Here is a 25,347-nt window from a genome sequence, read left to right as displayed (position 1 = left end):
AATTTATTAGTTTTATTGCATGAACATATTTTTAAAATTTATTATTAAAAAATATTTTATCTTTGCCTCTAACAAGCCTCTAACCACCTACTTCTATATCTCTGGCTTTTACTTTACTATCATCAATGAATCTCAAGGTTAAATTCTGTTTTGATGCTCTTCCGCTGTAAACTCCCCTACCACTTTCCTCTTTACCCCGCTGTCCATAAACTATGGTAGTGGGGGCACTCACCGATAAAACGATGTAGGCACCTCGATTTTGTGAATTTATGAATGACTTGCTCTATCTATTTTTATTCTTAATCTAAGGTCGGCAAGCTCTGCGCGCCAATTTCAAATTGTCAAACAGATTATGTCATCTGTGAAATTTGATTGTGTCAAAATGTGAAAATAATTTTTCAAATGTCAAGCTCGATGTCAAAACATAACTTTTGGGGTTATGTCCTAATTCTTCCCTATTTTAGGTCTTTTTTTTATTAGTGGCAATTGAACAATATTGATATTTTTTTGTATGGCGTATGACGTCACAGGTGGTATGCGCAAACTTAACGAAATTGGAGCCGCTATCGATCATACCTTGTTTTCTTTGTACCATGAATTATTACTACTGCCCTTTACCAAATGCATTTACACAGCTTTGCATCTGACAAGTGAGAGCAAATACAGAGTTTTGCATTTAAGCTTTGTTTTCAAATGTATTTTTAACATACAGATCTTGATACAGATACACACTTTAGCAACTTACTAACTAGCAGATAAGGTGCATGTTATGATAAGCAAGGGAATGGCGCGAAAATCCCGCTTTTCAAAATTTCGTCAAATACCGAGTTTTGCATTTAGGGGACTCATTTTACAGCTTTAGTTACTAAAGAATTTGGTTAATATGCCACTTGTGGAGGCCCAAATACGTTTAAAATAACGTATTTCTGGAGGCCTAATAGCTCTACCCGCTCTACCCTGTAGCTCTACCCAAGAACAGTAGACAGACAACCGAATATACACGGGTGTGTAGTGAGTAGTGGGCATTTTCATAGTATCCATATTGGTATTCGCATGGTATCCGTCATATGTATATGATGGTATTTGTGGGTATTTGGCAGGTATTTGGTCTGTGTATTTGGTATTTGTCAAATACGTTTAAATTTGGTATTTGTACCAGTTTGTACATTCTCGATTAAGGTTATGGCAGGTTATGGCATGGTTAAGTTGGTTTCTTAAATAACATCTTGAGATACTTTTGGTGAAAGATAATGTGGAAGATAATATTGTTTACTTAAAGTTGATAAAAATTGACGGTCGATGTGAAAACGTAGTCGTAAGTATTTTTTTAATTGATAAATATTAATAAAACTACAATCTTATTTATGTTAGAGTACCTCTTTTTGCAGGTTTAATAGGAAATGGATAGCAACAAGGGCGCCATTCCCAAAAAGGTAATATTCATTTGTTTCTGTAATCTAAAGTATCTGTAATTTGTTAGCTTTTTTAATATTATTTCTCAAAATATTTTGTCGCAGTCTTAATAAAATTGTATATCTGATAAAAACAATTCAACAGTAACAACTTAAGAGGTTTGTATATCTTTTGAAAGCAGCATTTATATCTTAATATAATACCTTATTGTTTTGTTATGTATGTATTTTCCTGTATAGTTCTATTCCAAATGGAGAATAGGGAATAGCATTTTTAATAATTTGTTATACTGTGATCTGATATTTGTAGTGGATATTTTAATTTCAGTTGTATCATTTTTGAACAAAATATAGCTGATAGGTATTAGCTATTATAAATTGGTTTCATAAATATTATAGAGAATAATATTATTGCAGTAAGTAGGTATTCCTAGCAGGAAAAATAATAATGGCGGGAAGAAAGATGTCTAATAATAATTGAGGAGCACACGGAAAACATGATGATGGTCCAAAAACGATGAATGTTCAGGAGAGCACTTTTTAATTTAAATTATGCTGGACTTTTATGGGTTTTCCCATTTCTAAATGCCTGTTTCTATGTGACCGTTATCAGTGTTTCTGTTTATTCAGGTACTAAAAGGTGTAGCTTTTTAAGACGAAAAATATGATGCATTAAAATGAAATTAGCAGAAAATGGACTTTCATTATATTTCCTGAGTGCTCTTCAATTTTTAGAGGGAAATCGCAAAGCAATTGCCTTGCCGCACAGTTGTTTATACATCCGTGCCTTGTAGTTATAATCTTCTAATTAACCATATTTTATATCAGTCTTTAAAAGACCTTATAAAAGAAAAACGTCGAGCAAAGATGACTGAAGTTGTACTGGATAACCCTGAAATAAGGTCTGTAGTGGAGGATCCATACAAACCTACATATGATTATAAAGCTTCAGAAAGACTCGCCACTGCTTATGGATATGTTCCCAGTCAAAGACATTATTCTCCATGGGATAAGGATTTCCCGGAATGTCCTTCTAGAGCACTAAATATAAATAGAGCGTAAGCATAACTTTAATATATTGTTTAAACTTTAAATTAGATTTAATTTTTAGTATTCAACCACTCATCGACAGATTAGATTTATTACGTTATAATGATATGGTTGAAACTGATGTAAGTGATTTGCTAAGCTTTGTTCATCCACCAGATGCTGTTGACAAGATTAAAGAATTATTTGCTTCTGAAAGTGAAGATGAAGCAACAAAATATGACAGTATTTATTTTAATGGCATGGTAAAATAACTTAAAGTTATTGTAATTATTGATCTATCTTCTATATTTATAATTTTTAGCATTCATTTCAAGGTGCCATTGATGCTGTAAAAGCAGCAGTTTCTTTGACAAGATTAATAGTAGAAGATAAAGTTCAAAATGGTTTTGCTAATATCCGACCTCCAGGTCATCATGCTTTGCCATGTGTCCCAAATGGATATTGCACATTTAATAATGTAGCTATAGTAGCCAAATATCTTTTGAAAAACAATCTAGCAGAAAAAATTCTTATTGTTGATTATGATGTTCATCATGGACAAGGAACTCAAGAGATTTTTTATAATTCTGACAAGTAAGGGTAAATTTCCTTTTTTGAAAACCAATACTTATTTACTTGTTTTCAGAGTACTTTATTTTTCAATTCATCGTTATGAACATGGAACCTTTTGGCCCAACTTAGTGGAAAGTAATTTTGATCATATAGGACAAGAAGAAGGCAAAGGATATAATATCAATGTCCCACTCAATGAAACTAGACTTAATGATCATGATTACCTAGCCATTATTATCAATATTTTATTGCCAATTGCATATGAGGTATTCTTCATACTCACTAATAGAATCATTAAAAGTAACTTTCAAGTGTTGTTTCTTTTCTAGTTTAATCCATCAATTATTTTAGTATCTGCTGGTTATGATGCTTGTATTGGCTGCCCAGAGGTAATTATATTTTTTTGTTTCAGTTTAATCCTGATGTAATATTGGTATCTTCTGGATATGACAGTTGTGTAGGAGATGGGAAGGTATGGAATACATGAAATGTAGTTCAGTTGATTGGCCATTAATTTTATATATATTTAGAATTCTCATTATTTAAACATTTCATCTGTTTCATATATTTGTGTGTTATATATATGAATGTATGTGTGCATGTATATGTTACGGTTAAGGTCCGATGTCCGGTTAATGTCGACATAACCCGGTTAATCTCGAGAATAACACACAACAAAACAACCAGAAAACCTAACCCAAACATTAACGTGTTAATGTCGACATTATCCGGACATCGGACTTTAACTGTAACATATATATTGAGAATAATCATATTTAACAACATAATCATAATTCAACTCTTTAGTCTCCAATTTAGATTTAGTTCCTTCATTCATGATAATGAATGTAACAAAAACACAATAGTTTTTTGAACATTGTAGAATAGTCCTTCTATTTTCTGAAGCCTTTGTAGCTTTTACTATTGTTTTACTTTGTTTAGGTTGTCTTCCTACAGGAAAACACATTTTTACAAATATCATTAAACTGCTACATATATCTATATTTTTAGTTATTAAAATTAGCCCGCAGTTATATTAATATCGGTTTATAATCGCCAAATATACATTTACTTTTTTTCACTGAATTACACGTATTACCCTGTATGTACAATAGCATGCTCCATTATTTTAGAGAGAATCTGTATATATACATATATAAAATAACAATAGTTTACGAGCATGCTACATTCTTAAATTCTAATATTGCATGTTATCACCTTTTATGCATAGTTTTACTATAACTTCTTGTTCATTACTTTGCTAGAAAGATCGTGCTATATCCTCACAACTCATTAATCAACCAGTATTTCTGTCTCTCTAATACACATTGACGGAGAGGGACAGAGTATATGTGCTGCAGGTGATGCATATGACTCTTAGAAAATGCAAAGCTGTATATCCAACTCGCCGGATATTGATTAAACTGTCTTACTATTTCCTTTCAGTTCAACAGATCTATTTACTAAAAATGTAGCCAGAAAAAATGAATAATTTAACTGGAAACCAAACCTGGAACGTTTTAGAGAAATAATAAATTGAACTAATAGTTGTTCTGGAACTTATTATAATGTTTTAATCTCACTCAATTTTGAAGAAATGTTTGTGCTATTGCAGGGCCGTATGTGTGTGACTCCGGCGTTTTATGGCCACTTAATTACTCTGCTTAGTGGTCTTGCTAATGGTAAAATTGCTGTGTTTTTGGAGGGGGGTTACTGTCTTTCAAGCTTGGCTGATTCTGCTCTGCGCACAGTAAGGGCCCTTCTAGGTGATCCATGTCATCCTTTGCAATACACTACCCATATCAATCCTTCCGTGATTGACTCTATTAATAACACTAAAATTGCCCTACGTCCTTATTGGAATTGCCTTCAAATGGAACCATTAGTGGAGATAAAAGATATACAGAATTATGACAGGTTAGAGTCTTATTAGTTTTTTGTCTAATAATCTAATAGTTCACATTTATTCTATTTAGATTCAATTACCATGTAGCAGTGAGACATTTTATTGGAGAACCAGAGAGACCTCCATTTCCTACTAGAGGCTTCTATCCTTTGAATTCCTTAGGAGAAGAAGCGCTTATAAAAAATTACATCACATTTTTACAAACTGGTAATTCTTTTCGGTAATGGTAATTCAAGAAATTCCGTTATAATACTTTCAGAACGCTACAACTTGAGTGAAACAGTCATTGGTTACATGGTGAATGAAGAAGCTTTTCTTCATGACCCTCCATCAAATCAAACAACTCAAGAAGTTCAAGACCGCATTGATGTAATAATAGACAAGCTTACAGACTTTAATCTGATTGGACAAATGACAAATCTTAATGTACCAGTATGCAAACTTATTTGATTTAAGTATGTTTTGCCTAAAATAAATGTAATCCATAGATTCGCCCTGAACGACCAATATCTTGGAGTCTTATTGATCAGTACATTAAATCAACTCATGGGGAGCAGTATTTAAAGAACATTGACAACGATGCCCTCCCTAAAAAACCAGATGTTTACCTATGTTCATCGACCAGAGAAGTAACTAATATTTTATATACTAATAATACGTTTATAAATTGACGTTAATAAAATATAGGTATGTCGCTGGTCAGTTGCTGTTCTTGCCTGGATTGGGATGAAAATTAAAGACAAAGAAATATCTCATGGAGTTGGAATTGTTAGACCTCCGGGCCATCATGCCAAGAAATCAAGTGCTGGTGGATTCTGTTTAATCAACAATGTAGTTGTAGCAGCCGACTACTTGATTAATCAGAGTGGATATAAAAAGTACGTCACCTCATTAATCATAAAATTAACTTTCCTGAATGTTCAGTTTACTGTAGAATTTTGATCGTCGATTTTGATGTTCATCATGGAGATGGCACTCAGCAACTCACTTATAACAGAAGAGACATCATGTACATATCAATGCATCGTTTTGACAATGCGAAATTTTTTCCTAAGGATAAGTCTGGAAACTTTACCTATCTAGGATCAGGCCCTGGACTAGGTTTTAATATTAACATTCCTTTTAGTAGTGTAAGTTTAGTTCAATTTTCCCCTACCCAAGGCAATATATGTTTTTGGTTTAGGGCAAAATGGGAAATGCTGATTATCTGTACACTTGGATGAAGATTGTTCTACCTGTCAGCTACTCTTATAATCCTGATATAATTATTGTGTCAGCCGGATTTGATGCCGGGATTAATGATCCTTTGGGTATATTTAAGTGGTCTTGAAAATGAACACATATTTGTAATCCAATTTTCGTTTACAGGTAATTATAGTGTAGCGCCAGAGACTTTTGGACACATGATTAATCTTCTAAAGTCAGTAGCGCCAATGGTTTTGGCTCTAGAAGGTGGTTATAATTTAGAGACGACCTCTTTAGGCGTAGTTAACTGCGTTCGAGCTTTATTGGGTCATCCGCTGCCAATGCCAGTTTTAAGTAAAGTAACTGATGAAGCCAAGGCAACTATGCAGAATGTGATAAATATAGCTAAGTACCATTGGCCAATATTACAAGTTAATAAAAGTTGCGATCCGGTAATACGCGATGAACACAAGTCTGAATATATTGAAGAGGAAACTCAATAATTGTTCAGTATTGTTTGAAATTTGTTCGTTTTTTAATTGTTTTCGTTCAATCGTTTTTGTCGTTTATTTAGCAACTGACAAGGTACTAAATTTAATTACTAATATTATGGTCTTTACATTATAAATATAATGATTACCAGTCTAATATATTTAACAAGTATTTGTTTACCTTGACAGTTGAATTTTATTGTTCTAACTTCCTACTAAAGCTGTGATACTAAGCTGTCGTTTCGCTTAGGAAAGGGCTTATTTATATTACTAATACCAAAGAAAAACTTTGAGGGCATTAACCTCAAATCGTTCGGTTAAGGAAAGTCATTCCATCATGTTTATTTTTTATAAAGTTTAATAGTTTAGCATCGTTGATAATTTTTGATAATTTAAATATTTCTTGTATTTGATTTATAATTTGTATAGGGTAACATATGTAAAGAGCCAGAACCACGTGGAGTATTATACTCTATACTAGAATATATTATCTATGTTCTCACAGAATCATTCTCTGCTATCACTTACAGATTGTCATGGTTTTAAGGCCTTACATATACCCTGCATGTCATTACTCTTAATTATTGAAACTGAGTTCATTTAGTTATTGTTTTAGTACTTTTGTTACCTGACTTAGTTATTGTCGTTTTATAAACACTTAATTGATATTCTTATTAATTGACAATAATAGATGCGTTTATGGTACTTTTCTATAGTTTGAATTATTTGGAACAAAACATTCCATACATTGTATTGTCATATTATATTTTTGATAAATAACATGTTCACAATATCTTATGTGTTTTATTCAAAATAGCTTATTGTAAGTGTTAACCAAAGAATAATCCGTTTTCAGGTGCAGTGACTGAAAAATGTCTAAAAAGTCTTCTGCTGTCTGCTGTGTTATGAGCCTAATTTGACTCGGTTATATGGAATTAGATTTCACATTCAATAATTCACTGTTGGATATAGGTGGTTATATCCATTTAGCATATATTTATTGAGCAATTCAAATCTAGTTCTGTTCCTATCTGGACGAATACATCCAAGACGTAGCATTTATACTCTATGATTTATACTGAGTAGGTACTCTCAGAAGCTCAGCGTTCTTAGTCGAAGGTGTAGGTAGCACCAGGTATTAGTTTCATCTTTAACTAATCTCACAAGTTACTTTTGGTGCCCATGTAACTCGGGTCCGTGGTCACTCCTCAAAGCAGAATGACTAGTCATACTGCCTACGTGTGGAAACTGCTCAACTGAGCTACTATGAAAATATTCATAATTAAATGGTTTTAACTGCGTTATTCGGCAGTATATCCAATATTCTTTTAGTACTTTTCTTAGATTCGATCCTATAAACTTAATAACATTTTGATTGACTTAAATGGACAGATTATTTCTGAAGAAAATTTCTTCAGAAATGATCTTGTAAGTGCAAATTGCATAGTGCATTTCCTTAAGAAATGTAAATGAAATGAGTGTTTTGTTGGTTACATACCTATTAGGGGTAACCTCTTTTATATGTATATTATCCTTATATTATGGAGTATGGTTAGTATGGTATATATTTTATATCTCTACACTCCATAATAAACAAGGATAATATGGAGGTAACGTCCGGAGGTATCTAAATTAGTTTAATAACCGTAGGTTATACCTTATACCCGTTATACGTACCTTTTAACATAGGGTATAGGTGGTATAGGTTTAGAGGTCAATTATAAAAACAGCTTTTTATTTCGATTTTTTTTATTACATAAGTACAAAATGAGTATAATAAAAATAAAGACTTGGTTTGTTTCACTTAAAATGGAATGTATTGATAGCGTTAATACTGACACTAAAATTAATTTATAAATATCCACTTTGCAATAACAAGAGTACATATTAAAAAAAATATATTTAAATCACAAAAATTGATAAATTTAAAATTTGCATAATGTAAAATTGCTGCTTGTTTTTTTAAGTACATAATTATTGAGATTTTTAAAATACAGGTCGAACAGATAATTCCATGTCAGGATAGAACTGTTCATACTGAAAATTGGAAAATATACTAAAGCTTAATGAATGAACTAAATTACTTCCTCTTAGAGATTCTAAAGATTCTAATAAATCTTCAAACTTTGGTCTTTCATCTGGCACCAACTGCCAACAGTCCAGCATTATTTGGTATAAATCATCATTAACATAACTCAATTGCGGTAAACGAATACCTTTGCTTAAATTTGCAGGTACTTCATTATTACTTGATATATTTCCATAAGGGGTTCCACCTGTAAATAAAACAAGCTTTTTACCTTTTTAGAATTAAAGAAAAGACCGCCATTGCTTACCTAAAGCCACAATTTCCCATAGCAAACAAGCAAATGACCATATATCACTTTTCATAGTATGCTGATTGCCTTTGAAAACCTCCATCGCTGTCCATCTTGTATAGTCTGGAATTTTATTATGGCTGAAATATTGAGCTAATCCATAACTTGCTACTTTTGGGACTAAGTCGTTTGTTATTAATATACTTCTAGCACAAAGTTGCTTATGAATAATCTAGAAAAAAATATAGGCGTTTTTAGTGCATTAAAGTATTGAGATCTAATAACAATCATAAAAAAATATATTCTATAATTTTTAAAGTGGAAAATTCTATGTACATTTGAATTATGAAGATGTCCCATTCCTTTACATATTCCTAGAGCAATGTCCAAAGCTTGTTTTTCCGTCATACTACTAAATTTTCCAGGAAAATGGTCGCGGCTTCCCAAAAGAAAATCTTTTAAATTCATTGATGCATATTCCATAACTACAACCACCATTTCTCTTGTTTCTGATGTACCAATAAGGTTAATGAGGTTCTCATGTTTCCCAGTCTTAATTAACACATCCAATTCTTGCAACATACCTAAAAAATGAAGTATATTTTAATTATAAACACAAAAGACTAAACTATTTTCTATCTACTTTTCTTAGTTTCCTGGTTCATCTTTTTGTCATAAATACTATAGCAAGTGACAGTGGTTAGAATGTCAGATTCATGTAAAGTGCCACTATTAACTTTACCAAACTTTCCCACTCCTAGTAAATTAGTTGGTTCGATTTTTAGCTGACTAGGTGATAAAGTTCTAACCTTCTGTTTGAGATTCCTGTAATGGCTTACAGCAGAAATGTGGTCTTCTTCATGTATATACCCATTATTTTCCTTAAAATTAAAATAATTAAGAAATCTTATGCAAAAAATAAAATTGACTTACAACTTCAATCATGGGTCCTTGTAAAGTAAGCTCTTGATTATCAGATAGTCTTTGACGTCTGTTAACTATTTTACTTTTTAATATAAGAAAACCAATAATGCCTGTGATAAACATGAATGTTAGGAAACCTATGGCAACTGATAAGCCTATTATAACACCAGGGGAATCACCTGTGAAAATATTACTATATTGTGATTTTCTTTTGAGATTCATAAATAACACCTTAAATTATTAGAAATCTTAAATTATCTGCTATAGTAGAACAATATATATCATGTACATATTGATGTGCATATTTATTAGATATACTTATTAATCATAAAACAGTCAACAACTCAAACTTCACATACCCTGACTATTTCCATCATAAACATTTAATATTGAAATGCCATTTCTGTATCCACTAGCCTGACTGTATGCAACTTTGGTTTCACCATTAAAATAACTTACTAATCCAAGTAATATATCATAATTAATACTTGGATCTAGAGGAGCATTGTAAAATGATCCATACCTCCTGCCATCACCCACTATAAAATCCCTCTCAATATCCTACAACTGATATATTATAAATATATAACAAAGATAACAAATTAATTTACATTTGGTTTTATCTCTGCAGCTATATAGTAACTCAAACCATTTTTCTGCGCTTCACTAAATGATAATATACTGTCTTTATCAAATGCCTGATTGTCATCAGACTTTACAACAATAATTCTGTAAGCTGTAATAGGGCCATTGTTATTTGTAGTTCCTGTTAGCCTGACTTTTATTTTATCTCCCTCATTGCTTAATATCTCTGGTTGTGGTGGTAAATTATCTGGCTCTGAAAAAAGGTTTTCCTATAAAACTGATGTTATTGTATAACCCAACATACCAGCCAATCTTGTTTCTATGAGTTTATTTACACTAGCTCCTTTTCCTTCACTATATATGGAATATATACTTATATTATATTTAGTAGCAGACAGAAGCGTTGATATTTCACTTTGAAAGGTGCCGTTTCCATAAGACCACTCCATTGGTTGTATAGGATAATGTGAAAAAGTTTTCACTGGTTCAACCCTTACTTCATATCCAGTTATTTCAACATATGACTCAGGTTCTTTCCAATAAACTCTCATGCTGTTACTTGTTATATTTATTATTTTAAGATCACGAGGTGGACCAGGTACTAAATAAAAGAATATTTTACTTATATGCTATGTCAATTACAGAATATGAACCATTACCCATGTTTGCAGTTGTATATACATTTGTTAGTTGTGTTAAGGCATCGCATTGATTATTTTTACAATATGAGTCACAAGTTGTATTTGTAAGCTGTTCCCCAAGAAAATTTCCACAAGAACAGTGTCCTTTATAAAAACTAAAAAATCTAAAATTTCTTATGTTAATAGTTTCAACTTGCTGGGCATAAAATATTGATACCTATAATATCTTTTAAAGCAAGTATTCATACAATCCTCTTCTCCTTGGATTTCAGCCAAATATATGCTCCTGTTCTTTGGCATGTCTTTAAAACAACCGATGAGGTCATCCTCAAAGCCATATATTATGTTATAAAAATAAAATATTAGGATAATATTTTTCATTTTAGATTTAGAATATCATTGGTCAGTCTTCATTTAAAACAGGAATAAATAATGAATCACCAAAACATTTTTCTTGTCTTGTTGATTTCTCACTGTGTGGCTGCTAAAAAATGAAAATCAATTCAAAATTACTCAAATATCATCACGTAGACAATATTGATAGTATTTGCAAAGATGTTTGTTTGATCGATTTCTTATTGCTTACCTGTGCTTACCTGCAAAAATGCATTGATGCACCAGTTTGTTTTGTTTAACGGTTTGCCTAGGTATGGCGGGTATAGATATAGCATAGCCATGGAGGTATGTATTACGGGTTGTATATACCATAAAATAATTAACTAGGTATATACATTGCGGGATAATCAGCAGAGCGTTTCTGTCACAGCTTAAAGCCGGAGTCTCATGCATCCGAAATCCGATGACACGACGATCCGACGGTGCTCCTATTGGTCGAAATATTTTGACAACAATTTTTATCCGATAATTTTAACTAATCATCCGATTCGGCTTAAGCCGGAGTCTCATGCATCCGAAATCCGATGGTACGACATCCGAAATTTGAAGTTATCGTGTGAAATAAAAAAAGCCTGTCACATACATCCGAAAGTTCGTTCCGAAATTTGACAGTTTTAACATTTTTCTGCTGCGCTGAATAGAGATTCATGTCATGTTTTATTGGAGAAACACTTATAAAAAATAACTTCCTCGCCAAATATCCCGAAATTGCCCACTTCCCACTAAACTTGTTTTTAAAACAAATGTTTTAAAAAAGTGAGGTTAAAAACACACGATATCGTACAAAAGTTAAACAAAATTTAACTTTATACGACGTCGGATGATTAGTTAAAATTATCGGATAAAAATTGTTGTCAAAATATTTCGACCAATAGGAGCACCGTCGGATCGTCGTGTCATCGGATTTCGGATGCATGAGACTCCGGCTTTATTCATAGACAGCTAGTCAACTCACGACCATAGATAACTTATAATATACAAATTATATATATTATTTATTTTAAGTCTATGATTATATATGAGATCCAATGACTAATGGTGGGTTCATACAGCCAAATAAAATAAAATAAGAATAAAATAAAATAAGAAATAAGGAATTCTTATTTGTGTGCGTTCATACAGTCAAATAAAATAAAATAAGAAATATATATTTGCTCATGCGCAGTACGATGAGGCTGGATAAAAGTTAACTTTTACGATTGTTTATAGTAATTTTACTATTTATAGTATATTTATTTATTCGTTGCCTACTATATTATACATTTTACTTATGTGAAATTATAAAATAAATTAAATCCAAACTGAAAATATTTGTAGGTTAGAATTAAGCGTGCGCAAAGCCGTTTTCACATAAAATAAAACAAGAAGTTAAAAGATAAAGACTTCTTATTTTATTTGTTATTTTATTTGGCTGTATGAACGCATGTACGGTATCCCATATAACCAACTTTCTTATTTTATTTTATTTTATTCTTATTTTATTTTATTTGGCTGTATGAACCCACCATAAAGTGTCTTGTTTAGTCATTGAGATCCAATGAGGGTGCAGCCACACTATCCTAAAAACGGCGTATCGGCGTAACGGCGTAACGACCTTGAATCGATTTCCAGTAATTCTATTGGCTGAAATTTTTGAGAGATGAATTTGACAGATAAAATTTCTGACAGATGAATGTTTCAGCCAATAGAATTACTGGAAATCTATTGGCTGAAATTTTTGACAGATGAATTTGACAGATAAAATTTCTGACAGATGAATTTGACAGATAAAATTTCTGACAGATGAATGTTTCAGCCAATAGAATTACTGGAAATCTATTGCACGACAATTTGACGTCACGTGTATTGTTGGTTGTCTAAAACTCACTAAAAGAGACAAAAAACAAAAAATTCAGAACCAAAAAAGCTGTGCAAAAAAGGCAAAAAAGGCTAACCAAAGCAACTACAACTCCTTCGTGCAACTTTGTGTCGATACACAGTCAATTTTTATTTGCAAGGGTCTCGGCTACTATCAAATTTTCGCCACTGAACGTCAAACTGTCGTGCAAAATAAAATTATGCGTTACAGTGCTACTACACTCCATAAGTGCTACCACAGTGCTACCCTTAAATTCATATACAAGGGTGCTACATAACTTCTACATCATTAGGCAACCAATAATACTAACTTACTATTTTCTTTACTTAAATCGCTAACGTCCCCCGTCCGTTGGAGTTGTTTAGCTACCGTAAACTATATACCGTATGATGGAAAAAAACCTGCGCCGCGGCGGCTGGGGAATGACGATCGATAACATTTCACATATGGAATTTTCTAACTGCTTTGGAAAATAATATAATAATTGTAGATCTATTTGCGAAAGTCGGTAGTTATGTCCTCCTACTTGGAGTCATATATAGAGCATACAATTTTTGACTGGTATTCAAATTTTTCCTTAGACTCCTGTATGTTCCTTAAAGTTACCATGGAAATGACTATTGTATGTTTTGTATCGTATATATACATATGTAAAGTTTGATGACAAACTGTGATGACAAATAATGACATGGATCTTCATTTCAAAGCCAGCTCTGATGCGTTTTTTGACCGTATCCTCACCTGTTTACTGTGTTAATATAATATACTTTTATATTAAGTACCGTATGATCGAAAAAAAAACGGCGTCCAGTTGGCTGGGAAATGACGATCGATGACATTTCCCATATAAATTTACATATAAAATGACAGTGGTCTGCTTAATTTCATAGCCATCGCTGACGCCGATTTTTCTCGATTATACGCTATTTATTATTCTAAGTTTATTGTATTGATATAGTATTTTATTAGATCTATATATTTTCTAATTGAACAAAATGAAATGGCTATACCTACACATATGTTAACAATTACAACAAATATGTATGTGTATTGGTTGTGACATTATGGGTTTACTTCAATTATGTTACATAATTTATTATGAAGAAATAAATAAACGCATTAGATTAATATTTCTCATTTTATTTTAAGATATAGTTTCATAAATTTAGTAAAGAGAACCAAAGAAAAATCATACGAACATAAACATCAGTTTGTGGTATGAGAGATATTTAATAAAATTATACAATATATTTACTTTTTGGGTCAGTACAGTATTAAGAGAGAACTATTACAATTATACCGTATGATAGAAAAAAAAACGGCGTCCAGTTGGCTTAGAAATTAATGACGATCAATTGCATTCCCCATATAATTTTACATATAAAATGACAGCGATCTTCATTTCATAGCTATCGCTGACGCCGTTTTTTTTGCGATCATATTGCATATATTAGGCAAAACAGGAACCAAAAACTGCACCGCATAGATTACTTTATTCACAATTGTATTGTAAGTTACAAAAGCCCAAAGCAAAAACCCAGATTGTTTTGGAACAAATAATTGCTTCACATGCAGTAAATTATTTTTACCTGTTCTTTCCATAACGGTGTATTTGAATGTACCTACATGTAATCTGTATGGACCATTTACTTGAAATTACTAACTCATAATTTTACAAGAATATAAAAGACTAAATGAATAAAAATCGTTTGAAAAATTATCTATATTTTCATTTATAATATGTTTTCTATTGGTAAATATATAGAAGAAGTAAAAAATCTGTCAAAATGTTCATTCAAAAAGACCAGTTACCGGATTTCATTTTTTTCGAGCAAAATTACAGGAAAGTCTCCATTAATATAGCCAGAAATCTTCTGTCTATCTTCGTCTTCGTTTGTATCAAATACTGGCCTGTCAGAATCATCTTCTCGAGTGTCAGGCCTTTGAAGTGGCTGATTCTGTCCAGGACGACCGTGTCCAGGGTGACGAGGATTCTGATGAGGTGGTGGTCCAAATGGCGGTGATCCTACAGGACCATACCCAGGTGGTGGAGGTGGTCCAGGTGGTGGTGGTCCATGAGGTGGTGGTCCAGGGGGTGGCGGACCAGGAGGAGGAGGCCCCGGTGGAGGTCCAGGTTGGCCATGGCCTGGAAAACCAAAACCGGGTCTTGGATCATATCCAGCAGGGCCATAGCCAGGGTAACCTGGAGGTGGACCTGGAGGCGGACCATATCCAGGAGGCCCTGGAGGTGGTCCTGGTGGTGGACCATATCCAGGAGACCCTGGAGGTGGTCCTGGTGGTGGACCATATCCAGGAGGCCCTGGAGGTGGCCCGGGGGGTGGACCATAACCAGGTGGTCCTGGGGGTGGCCCTGGTGGCGGACCATATCCAGGAGGCCCTCGCGGATGCTGGAAACCAGGAGGACCTGTGGCGAGAAATGACTCACAGTATATATAGAGGTTTATTTTTGTTAAAGTTACTCGCTATAGTAAACTCCTTTAAACAGCAATATATGGAGTGGTCAGAATTAAAATGGATCAAGTACAATTTCCTACTATTTTAAGATAAAGTCATATTCACGCATTAAGCCGCTATAGCCTGTTTCTGTTAGGTTTCTGAATATTCTGTTGGTTCCTTTCAGAAGTGAACTGGACCAAGTCCATAAAATTTAACGCTGTGCGCGATTTTAACATAGGTGCTAAAGTTTAGAGCTAAAAAAATTTTTTTTTTTTGATCAAAGGGATCACAATTAAACAAAGTCTGAACCATTTTTTTATCTAAAAGATCGATTCTGAAAGAATATAGTTTGACTTATCATTATTTTCACTTTTACCACATCAATAAGTTTTTCTTACAAACACTTAGACATGTTGTTGATCTGAATAAAACTGTACGAGGAAGAAACATCTTCATATAGACGTAATATGTAATACACTCTAAAAGGCAACACATGAAAGATCTATATACTTCTCATTATCCCGCCTATATACCATAATTTTTATAAAAATCTAAGGAAACACTATTAATAGACAATGGGAAGTCAACAAATCCCTAAATGACGAAGAAGAATGTACTGATGAACCAATTTATATCTAAAATTTCAAATATTTTCAGAGATAAAATAGTTCAAGTCCAAAAAAGTATAAACAAACATTCTTAAAAATGACCACAGTTGTATTTTGAGTTACTTTAGTTTGCCATTATGCAATTAAAAATATAATAAAGCATTGCGTCAAGTTTTCTTCTCCTGCTTGTTTTATTTTAATTAAGTGACATTAAAAAATTTTAACTCTCATTTTCTCCATAATTATCTTCTAGGACTTGATCCAGTTCACCTCTGAACACCTCATATGTTCATGATTATAAACATTATATTATTTATTCAATATTTTTATTGAGCATCATAAAGATGCGTACAGACCTGACGCATAACGAGACGAGAGCGAGACGAGCGGGAGGCATTCTAAATTTGCTGTGTGGACGGGTCTCGCGAGCGTCTCAAAGTTTGTTTATTCCAATGATTATTTGATTAAGTGTTTTTTAATTAAAAATTGTAAATTAAAATATTCCTTAGTTTACCACTACTAACTGTGGTTATTAATGATGCAATATAACTACTTATCTTAACGTACTTTGGTAATTAATAATTATTGTTGTAACTAGCAGTAACTCACTGGCTACAATAAATATAATTATAAATATACCTGGTAGACCTGTCTGTTGATATCTTGAAGGATATTGCTGATTTCTCTGATAATTTTGGTCGTTAATATTGCCTCCAAAATTAGTAGAGAACTGAATGTCAACTGGATTACCTTGTTGTAAGTTGGTTAAGATATTCCCAGCTAAATTTTGTAATGAAGAAGCTAAACCCAACAAATTGTTGCGATTGATGTTGTAATTACCTTGAACTTGATTTTGCCCTTGACACTCATATCCTGAAAGAAAAAAAATATTTCAAATATCTAATTCAATCAACTGATCAACTTCCAAAATGTCATGTTACGTAATACATAAACGAATGTTCATTTTAAATATTTAGATAATGTTTTAGTAGATGTAAACCCTATCAATCCATACGTATTATGTTTTTATTTATCTTTCTTTTATTTAGAATGTTATAGTAAGTAAAGGTAAACCCATTAAGAAAGAATAAAAAACCATTAAAGTTTTAATGGAGGAAAGTTAAAATGTAGGTAGAATAACTATTATGCATTGAGGTTTAGTAATAAAAATGGCTACGAAAAATATCGTTAAATCTTTATATCTGGTATTCTTTCTAAGCTATATTTTTGGCATGAGATTGAATTTGAACGTTAAAAGTCAACGTATAAGATATGTTTGGTCTTGTTTGTATTACGGGACTGTGCTATGTTGTGTACTCTATTTATCCTACGAAAATTTCAATTATCCCCTAAATCGTGACTATAACTTAATTGTTCAATTTGCGGATATACTAACAGAATTAAGCAACATTGCTTGTATGCTCGTATCAATTATAACTGTGTTTCTCTATAGAAATAGCGTCTCTCAGATACTAGATAAATTTAGAAAACTAGAGTGTCTTTTAAAACTTTTTGTGAAAACTCATTCGAATAAAAGAATCAGTTTGTTTTTATTTCAATACATTGGATTGAAGCTAATACTGTATATTGGGTTTTTTTTTCTTTATAATATCATTCATTGCTACAGTTCTACAAAATCGTGTATAAATAACTGGTTTGTGATTTATTTCCCTCAAAGTATTGGAGACATTCTTCTGTTGCAGTATATTACTTTCGTTTTGGTATTATATGATAAAATTCTTCACCTGAACGACGCCCTTAAATTACTTCCGAGATTTAACCCTTTAAAAGCTGAAAACATTCTACAATATGTGTACGACTCTTACAGTGAAATTTTTCAGATATACATCGAATTCAACAGAATTTATTCATATCCTATAATATTCATTATCAGTAATAAATTTATTAATATTTTTTCAACATTGTTCTATTGCTTTTTTGGATACACTCTTAATCAAAAATTCATACTACCGAAGACTTTAGTACACTTTTTATTTCCTTTGATATTTTCTGTGTACCCTATAATTCAATTATTTGTGTTATCTACTATTTGTGAACTGGTGAAATCAGCAGCTGAAAGGTGTTTGTTGCTTATGTGTTCATTGCCACTGAAATCCTTTATACGAAAACAGGTAAGCTTTTTTTTTATTTAACAATATAATTTTCTGAGAAAATCTAGTTATAGTCTCTAATTTTCAATACTCTGTACATTATTTTTAGTTTTTTTGTTAATTTATCTATACATATAGGCAGAAATAATATATATATATATATATATATATATATATATATATATATATATATATATATATATATATATATATATATATATATATATATATATATATATATATATATATATATATATATATATATATATATATATATATATATATATATATATATATATATATATATATATATATATATATATATATAATTTTTTGTTTAATTTTTAATTAAAGTTATTTATCATTATGTTACATCTATTGAATAACGAAATTTTTCTTTCATTTCGTACTTTATAGAGTAGAGGCCAAATAATTCTTTTAAGTTTGTGAGACTCGGTGGGAGGAGGTTAATCACCGCGACCTTAAAGATCTAATGTGACACCCTTTCTTGAGTTATAACTCATCATACGGTTTATAACTCATCATGCACGGGGACCTTCCTGTTGTAGGGGGGACAGCGTATTTCCCATCCTTCGCTCACAACAGACGTTCATCCTCCGAGGAGTGGACATCTACCTCTTACGAGGGTATACATTATACACCCTTCTACGGTTGGGGTTTAGCTCTCCGTGACCTTCACAGTCGAAGAGCTTGTCTCCAGCTGAGGTTCCCGTGATGTGGAGGCTGGAGGATCTGTCTCCATTTTCTCCACCTCTTTAACTTGGTCTCTCCTTGGACCTGATACCGCGGTGTTGTCCCGAATCGTACTTTATTTATTTGAATTTATAATAGAGGGTATATCTCTCTTTCTCTTTTGCCTCCTTGGATTTTGCCTCAATTCCTGTTGTGAGGACCTGACCATGGCCCTCCTCTCTCGAGTTGATGACACCAATAGAAGGATTTGGTTCTATTGGTGTTCTGGCAAAGCTGGTGAAACGTCCCTGCCTGCCTCCCGGTGTTTTTTCCGGACTGCTTTCCACCCTGGCTTTTTCTCTCCTTGCTAGAGCAGAGGTGAGATGAGAGGTTCTCGCTATCTCTCTTGTCCTTTTATGGAGATGCGCTAGACTGTTTCTTGGTTCCTGTACTCTCCCCTTTTGCGAGGAGTGTTTTTGCTTTTGTTTCCTTTTGAGCAAATCCTTCGTGGAGCAGTCGGAATTATCTCCATACTCCTGCTCGGCTGAGATCTACTCTGCGGGTTATCTAGCCCGCTTGGTTGACCCAGGCCGGCTAGAGGAAACGATATCTTGTATTAGGTCTAGAGGAAGGCTCCCGACTGTTACTACAGGAGGTGGTAGCTTGTGTGCCACTTGTGGAGGCTGATCTCGCGCAAGTGTCAGCTGCCTCTTCTGTAGTTTCCTTTGGGGTTGGTCCCTTGGAACTTGCACAGTTAATGTTCCCAGTGTTGTTAAGGGGTTTTCGCTAGGATTAGTCGGTCTACTTCTATGGAGTCTCGCATGTAGAAATAAAGGGTAAATGCAATGGGGTGCGCTCTGGTTTCTCGAAGGTTGAGACCAGTGGAAGCTAGTCTTCTATCTAGCCACGCATCCCTTTGACCTGGTCCCGCCATCGTAGGATTTAGGTTTTTGGTGAGGTTGTCTCCTCTTGGTTCAGATGCTTAACCCAAGACTTCCCACACCCTCTGGCCATGTGACATGATCACAGACAGTAGAGGTTGCCTGGTATGATTCCTATGATTCCTATGATTGCCTATAATTTCATTGCAACGACACTACAGACAAGGACATGACAGCGAGATTCTGCTTAGACCCAGCCAAAATGCTAGATGGCATTCTCTCTAGCACCTGACTAGGAGCTTCTCCACCAACAAAGTTTTGCATCTCCTAGGGGAAGAACTATAAGTTATAACTATTAGATATACTGATATAATATCTAATGTATGTCCTCTTGGTCACTGAAAATTAACATGTTTGCATTATCCACCAAATAAGTTACAAGAGGATTAGAAGTGCAGTTGAATTACCTCAAGAAAAGGATGGTACGGGTGTGCTCGACAGTTGGTAGAGGTAGTACTCGGCTAATAGTTACTGTGCTCCCAGTTTAAAGTGCAAAAAGCAATGTAATTTTTACGCCTATTGTGACATCGTTTTAATTCGGGTCTCAGAGAAATTCAAACAAGGTATTTTGTTAATAGCAAAATATATTTGTATTTTCGTTGTCGTTACAATCATAACTTAACAAATAAATAATAAACAACAAACGATTAAATAATAAATGCGCCCTACATCATTAAAGTGAAAAGAAATAGGGCAGAATTGAATAGTGTCACCTGTCACTGTTATTTTAATCTAGAAATCTTTGTGTTTTAATAGTTCGATTAAGCTCAGCCGAAGCGCTTGTTAGAAAATCTATTTTATTTTAATGACCGTTAGTCCGAAATTCGTTTTACTTAATTATACAACCGTAGTCGCCTGGAATAATGGCATTTCTAGACATAATCTCGTTGAAAGGTTATCGAAAAACATTTTTGCCTTGTTGGCTTCTGTGTCTGTTGTTTTGCCAGTGCCATCATTTATACGAAATAAAATTAAAAGTTTCTTGGGGCTTACTATTTTGTATTGTTTATATTTTGCTCTGTAGTACGATGACTACAGGATGGTTATATTGGGGATTTTATAAGACTTCTTTTCAAAAGGATACTTTAAGTGGTATCGCTGAATTCATTAGCACATTGAGTGTTGCTGTAGCTGCTTTAGGAGTCATAGGTTGCACTATGTACTTCCAGAAAGATTTATATCTCTTAAGAAGGAACTTAGACCATTTGGAAGGTACTATAAGACAACTTGGTATTTGGAAGAATTACAAATGTTTGAATAGAATATTTTTTGGTTTATTCGGTTTTATGGTGTTAGGCTGGAGTATATTCTTATTATACAATTTGTGGGAATGCGAGGAATCATTAGCAAAATGCTTTCGAGTATGGGTAATTTCGTACTTTCCATCGAAAATTAATGACATATATATAGTGACATTTTGTACGCATATGTTTATAATGAAACATATGCTTTCTGTCCTTAATAAAAATTTAAACCATATTTATGATATTCTTCCAAAGTCAAGAGATCAGATTATCCAAGAGCGAATGATTTTTAACACTCAAACAATTTTCAATGAGATTCTTGACATATATCGTCTAAACGAAAAGATCTACGGCATTCCTTTATGTTTAAAAATTGTTAATACACAAATAGACTTATTCAGTAATTTTTATTTACTGATTCAAGGAAAGTCAGTTAACGACAAGTTTTTGAAAAACTCAACTCACCAAAAGCGTATGTTAACTTTCACATTTTCAATGGAAACAGTATTTCAAGCGATTTTCCTTTGTTCAACTTGTCAAATGGTTCTTTCAGAATATAAGAAATTAAAATTGATTTTGTGTAAGGTGCCTATTAAAGCTTCACATTTAATCAACAAAAGGGTAAGAAATCAAAGTTTATAATTTCTTCTTATTAGTTGTAATATACTTGTCTTTCCGTTAAGTATAATTCTTCCATCTTTATATTAAATAATTTATAATATATTCATTCAAAATTTTTTTGTGTGCACCTATTAGTAAGTGAATTAGTATCTTGCAGTTTTTTTTGAACAATTCTGCCTTAAAAATGCGTTCGAAAAAGTCTGTAAATAAAAATCCCATGCCGTTATTAGCCAGTAAATTAATACAGAGGGACAATGTACAGTTCCATTGTTTGAAATCAAAGGGCTAACAAAAAGTCTCTTGTAAAAATTCAGACATCTGCTTTAAATTAAAAACCAACATGAGCGTATATTGTTCAAATATCGCGGAAAACAATGTTTCATTACAATTTTCGTAACTTAATTATCATTTTGCTTATTGTGTTTTAAATAACGGGTTTATTTATAGTTTGCTTCTTTCAACGCAATACTATTAAAACACAATAAAAATTTTCAAATTCTCTAAAATTGAGTAAAAAATGCTTTTTAGAAGTGGCAATAAAATAATGTGATTGCAAAATTTTAGCGGAAACGATGCCACACAATCAACAATTTATAAACCTTTCCTAGATCTACAAAATAGAGCTTATAAAAACTACATAGTTTAGTACATTCTTGGTAATGTTAAATTAGTATTTATTAAAGTTAACTTTAGTCTGTATAAAACAATTCTTCTATTAAAAAAATGTATATTTTTTGCAGATAAGCATTTTCTCAAGACATTTGCTTCATGAAGAATTCAGTTTCACAGCCTGCGGATTTTTTTCGATAAACGCTGCCCTGCTGCAAACGGTGAGTCAAATATTATGGAAAAAAGGCGAATCATAAATATTAAATTTCTATTTAAATGTTTTAATTTTGATTTTTCAGATTGTGGGCTCTGTGGGGGTGTACCTCGTTATGTTTATTCAGTTTAATTCTGCCGGATTTCAGTATTCTTTTTCTAGACGCAACGCTTCGCAATAAAAAATCGAATAATTTATAACATAAAAAATTTTTCTCGTAATTAATAAAAACAGCGTAGATTTAAACTAGAATGATGCTATACATCTGTGAATCTACATTATCACATACTTGTATATTGTATTATACTTTTATTCTACTTTAATGATAGATAGACAGAATGAGTAATATGAACTGATATAAAATATATTGGGAGAACTATTTATTTTGTAGAATTTAAAATAAGTGGGAGGGGGGTTAATCACGACGACCGTAAAGACCTATTGTGTCTCTCTTTATTGAGGGATTTTTCTATTGTAGGAGGGACAGGGTATTTCTCATCCTCTTCTGAAAACAGTTGTTCTTCCTCCTAAGGTTCTGAGCCTGGACAACTTTATATCTTAGTATTCATTTTTTCCAATGAAACATTTTTCTGTTAGGTGAAATCGCAATAAAGAATAATCAATATCAAAAAAAGCAAAGTAATACAAAAAGTTTTTCAATTATTTCCTCATTCCAATTATACTCTTGTTTCTTAATATTTAACAATTAATTAAAAAATAAATTTAATCAAACCTGTTATAATTCTATATGTTTTCAATATCTGAATATGTAGATTTTGTTATCAACTACTAATTTTAATTTTTGTAGCATTAGTGCAATTACTTTAAAAGTGTATAGAAATAAAAATAAATGACTATAAAAGAAGTCTATTTTCTCACAACTTATTCCATCCCTTTTAAAAACAAGTCAAGAATTATCAAAAATATATAAATTGTTCAAATTTAATTTAAAATACAGCAATTAATATATTACATCTTTAACTAAAATGTGAATGTATCATTAATGCTTAATTTCTAATCTCTACATTAACATGCCATATTAAAAAAACTTCATTTTAGTACATAAACAATAAGTACTGACGATACATTCATCATTTTAAAAGTCTGTTGTCGTTATCACACTACCTATATATATATATATATATATATATATATATATATATATATATATATATATATATATATATATATATATATATATATATATATATATATATATATATATATATATATATATATATATATATATATATATATATATATATGAAATTATTCTTTGTTAATTCATGCTAATTTCTTAATACTACTTCTTTCTACCCTTTGCAATGGTTTAATTGCTTTAAAAAATAGAACATAAATGGAATAATTAAAAAACAAAAACTTACCAGTGAATATACTGAAAATACAAACTGACACAAATACGAAACTTTTCATGTCGTAACAGTTAACTACTAAAAACAAATGACATTTTTCGAAAACAGCGAACAGTACTAGAAGTCATTAATAACAAAAATAAATTTTACTAAATCCGTATGGAAAAACCAGTTATACCATCAAAAAGCTTTCTCGCCTGATCCGACAATCGCTGACGAATTTTAACATATCAAGAGGAAGATGTTTCGCTAATAACGTTACAAAGTACGTTTATTAAAATTAAGTCTAGACAGTGTGAGCCAAAAAATATCGAGGACCTAAGTTGCACGTAACAATTGAAATCGAAGAAACCTGCTTAATCACTGTATATTTTAAAGCAATTTATTGGTGTTTATGCTAAGGTAATAATCAAACATAATTTGACAAGCACACAATGGAAGCCGGGTACGTTTTTATTTATTCGATAATACTTAATCAGAGTTGTATTGTTGTTTTTATTTTTTTCTTATTATAAATATATTTTAATCATAAATTAATAAAACAGTTTGTTATTTACTAGATTGGAAGCAACTGATTAGTAAAATAGTAACTTATGTTCCCTGTGTTGTAACCCTGTTCTATAATTATTTGTTAGTTGGAAAAATAACACTGTTTCATATGTTGTTCAGTTTAATAGTTCTAGGGTTGACTTGCGAAAGAAACCAATTAAACTTCTTACATCTTTTTCCGTGGTCATATCAGATTATCGGTAAGCCTAAATTATCTAAATTAATAATTACAACTAAGTTGTAATTATCTAATTACAACTACAGAGTTCAAACCTGCAAGGGTATAATAATTGTTTGCTGTATCATCGCATCTCTACATTTTTTTGATTAGGGCCTTTCGCATCCACACACCAAATTTTCATTTTCTGAAGTGAGCCATTATAGAATGTAGAATGAGCGAGAAGGGGGATTATATAATCACTGCGACCTTAAAGATCTATTCCGCCCCCTTCCTTGAGTTATAACTCATCACACAGTCTATAACCCATCATACCCCTGTTGTAGAGGGGACAGGGTATTTCCCATTCTCCGCTGACAACAGATGTTCTTCCTCCGAGGGTACACACCCTTCCATGGTTAGAGTTTGGCCCTCCATGCCCTTCACAGTCG

The 25,347-nt window shown here is 32.2% G+C and overlaps 4 protein-coding genes across 11 annotated transcripts; 2 read left to right on the top strand and 2 right to left on the bottom strand.

Annotated features, from left to right (window-relative positions):
* The first annotated feature begins 1,007 nt into the window (after positions 1 to 1,007).
* LOC115882227 (histone deacetylase 6) lies at positions 1,008 to 7,389 on the top strand. 6 transcript variants are annotated; one of them, XM_030900145.1, is made up of 15 exons: positions 1,008 to 1,315; positions 1,389 to 1,433; positions 2,241 to 2,470; positions 2,524 to 2,704; positions 2,764 to 3,035; positions 3,088 to 3,280; positions 3,427 to 3,486; positions 4,630 to 4,931; positions 4,991 to 5,127; positions 5,180 to 5,352; positions 5,409 to 5,549; positions 5,608 to 5,798; positions 5,855 to 6,050; positions 6,104 to 6,230; positions 6,289 to 7,389. In XM_030900145.1, exons 2-15 carry the CDS (start codon positions 1,401 to 1,403, stop codon positions 6,606 to 6,608), a joined length of 2,556 nt encoding a protein of 851 aa, XP_030756005.1. In that variant the 5' UTR covers positions 1,008 to 1,315; positions 1,389 to 1,400; the 3' UTR covers positions 6,609 to 7,389. The 6 variants fall into 6 exon arrangements, with proteins under 6 accessions (XP_030756005.1, XP_030756006.1, XP_030756003.1 ...); XM_030900146.1 differs by lacking the exon at positions 3,427 to 3,486 and adding an exon at positions 3,344 to 3,403 and having other exon boundaries at positions 5,180 to 5,346; XM_030900143.1 differs by lacking the exon at positions 3,427 to 3,486 and adding an exon at positions 3,344 to 3,403.
* Positions 7,390 to 8,370: 981 nt separating this feature from the next.
* Positions 8,371 to 11,802, bottom strand: LOC115882397 (putative tyrosine-protein kinase Wsck). Of its 3 annotated transcripts, none has more exons than XM_030900449.1 (11): positions 11,651 to 11,802; positions 11,282 to 11,548; positions 11,083 to 11,228; positions 10,728 to 11,024; positions 10,450 to 10,676; positions 10,198 to 10,399; positions 9,848 to 10,017; positions 9,558 to 9,795; positions 9,251 to 9,498; positions 8,933 to 9,146; positions 8,371 to 8,872 (listed from the first exon to the last, which is right to left on the bottom strand). In XM_030900449.1, exons 2-11 carry the CDS (start codon positions 11,443 to 11,445, stop codon positions 8,583 to 8,585), a joined length of 2,196 nt encoding a protein of 731 aa, XP_030756309.1. In that variant the 5' UTR covers positions 11,446 to 11,548; positions 11,651 to 11,802; the 3' UTR covers positions 8,371 to 8,582. The 3 variants fall into 3 exon arrangements, with proteins under 3 accessions (XP_030756309.1, XP_030756311.1, XP_030756310.1); XM_030900451.1 differs by having other exon boundaries at positions 11,282 to 11,545; XM_030900450.1 differs by having other exon boundaries at positions 11,661 to 11,802.
* Positions 11,803 to 14,390: 2,588 nt separating this feature from the next.
* LOC115882412 (basic proline-rich protein-like) lies at positions 14,391 to 24,411 on the bottom strand. Its single transcript, XM_030900466.1, has 4 exons — positions 24,368 to 24,411; positions 24,202 to 24,306; positions 17,023 to 17,256; positions 14,391 to 15,743 (listed from the first exon to the last, which is right to left on the bottom strand). The coding sequence occupies exons 2-4, from the start codon at positions 24,248 to 24,250 to the stop codon at positions 15,127 to 15,129; spliced, it is 900 nt and encodes a 299-aa protein (XP_030756326.1). The 5' UTR covers positions 24,251 to 24,306; positions 24,368 to 24,411; the 3' UTR covers positions 14,391 to 15,126.
* On the top strand, positions 18,470 to 23,589 carry LOC115882413 (putative gustatory receptor 2a). Its single transcript, XM_030900468.1, has 3 exons — positions 18,470 to 18,515; positions 22,734 to 22,823; positions 22,902 to 23,589. The coding sequence occupies exons 1-3, from the start codon at positions 18,477 to 18,479 to the stop codon at positions 22,995 to 22,997; spliced, it is 225 nt and encodes a 74-aa protein (XP_030756328.1). The 5' UTR covers positions 18,470 to 18,476; the 3' UTR covers positions 22,998 to 23,589.
* Positions 24,412 to 25,347: the final 936 nt, after the last annotated feature.

The sequence above is a fragment of the Sitophilus oryzae genome, unplaced genomic scaffold, assembly GCF_002938485.1.
Source record: "Sitophilus oryzae breed Bouriz unplaced genomic scaffold, Soryzae_2.0 scaffold_177_pilon_pilon, whole genome shotgun sequence".
Taxonomy (NCBI): Eukaryota; Metazoa; Arthropoda; class Insecta; order Coleoptera; family Curculionidae; genus Sitophilus; species Sitophilus oryzae.
This window is presented reverse-complemented; position numbering and strand designations above follow the sequence as displayed.

What these genes read in the sequence shown, in the direction of transcription:
- LOC115882227 (XM_030900145.1), top strand. Translation starts at nt 1,401, where the DNA reads ATGGATAGCAACAAGGGCGCCATTCCCAAAAAG. An exon ending in TATTGCCAATTGCATATGAG is followed by an intron (nt 3,281 to 3,426) that starts GTATTCTTCATA and finishes TTTTTGTTTCAG; the next exon opens with TTTAATCCTGATGTAATATT. An exon ending in TATGTTCATCGACCAGAGAA is followed by an intron (nt 5,550 to 5,607) that starts GTAACTAATATT and finishes AATAAAATATAG; the next exon opens with GTATGTCGCTGGTCAGTTGC.
- LOC115882413 (XM_030900468.1), top strand. Translation starts at nt 18,477, where the DNA reads ATGTGTTCATTGCCACTGAAATCCTTTATACGAAAACAG. An exon ending in AATCCTTTATACGAAAACAG is followed by an intron (nt 18,516 to 22,733) that starts GTAAGCTTTTTT and finishes TATTTTTTGCAG; the next exon opens with ATAAGCATTTTCTCAAGACA. An exon ending in ACGCTGCCCTGCTGCAAACG is followed by an intron (nt 22,824 to 22,901) that starts GTGAGTCAAATA and finishes TTGATTTTTCAG; the next exon opens with ATTGTGGGCTCTGTGGGGGT.
- LOC115882397 (XM_030900449.1), bottom strand. Translation starts at nt 11,445, where the DNA reads ATGAAAAATATTATCCTAATATTTTATTTTTATAACATAATATATGGC. An exon ending in ATATACAACTGCAAACATGG is followed by an intron (nt 11,025 to 11,082) that starts GTAATGGTTCAT and finishes TCTTTTATTTAG; the next exon opens with TACCTGGTCCACCTCGTGAT. An exon ending in CTGCAGAGATAAAACCAAAT is followed by an intron (nt 10,400 to 10,449) that starts GTAAATTAATTT and finishes TATCAGTTGTAG; the next exon opens with GATATTGAGAGGGATTTTAT.
- LOC115882412 (XM_030900466.1), bottom strand. Translation starts at nt 24,250, where the DNA reads ATGAAAAGTTTCGTATTTGTGTCAGTTTGTATTTTCAGTATATTCACT. An exon ending in TATTTTCAGTATATTCACTG is followed by an intron (nt 17,257 to 24,201) that starts GTAAGTTTTTGT and finishes TTTTTCTTTCAG; the next exon opens with GATATGAGTGTCAAGGGCAA. An exon ending in TCAACAGACAGGTCTACCAG is followed by an intron (nt 15,744 to 17,022) that starts GTATATTTATAA and finishes TTCTCGCCACAG; the next exon opens with GTCCTCCTGGTTTCCAGCAT.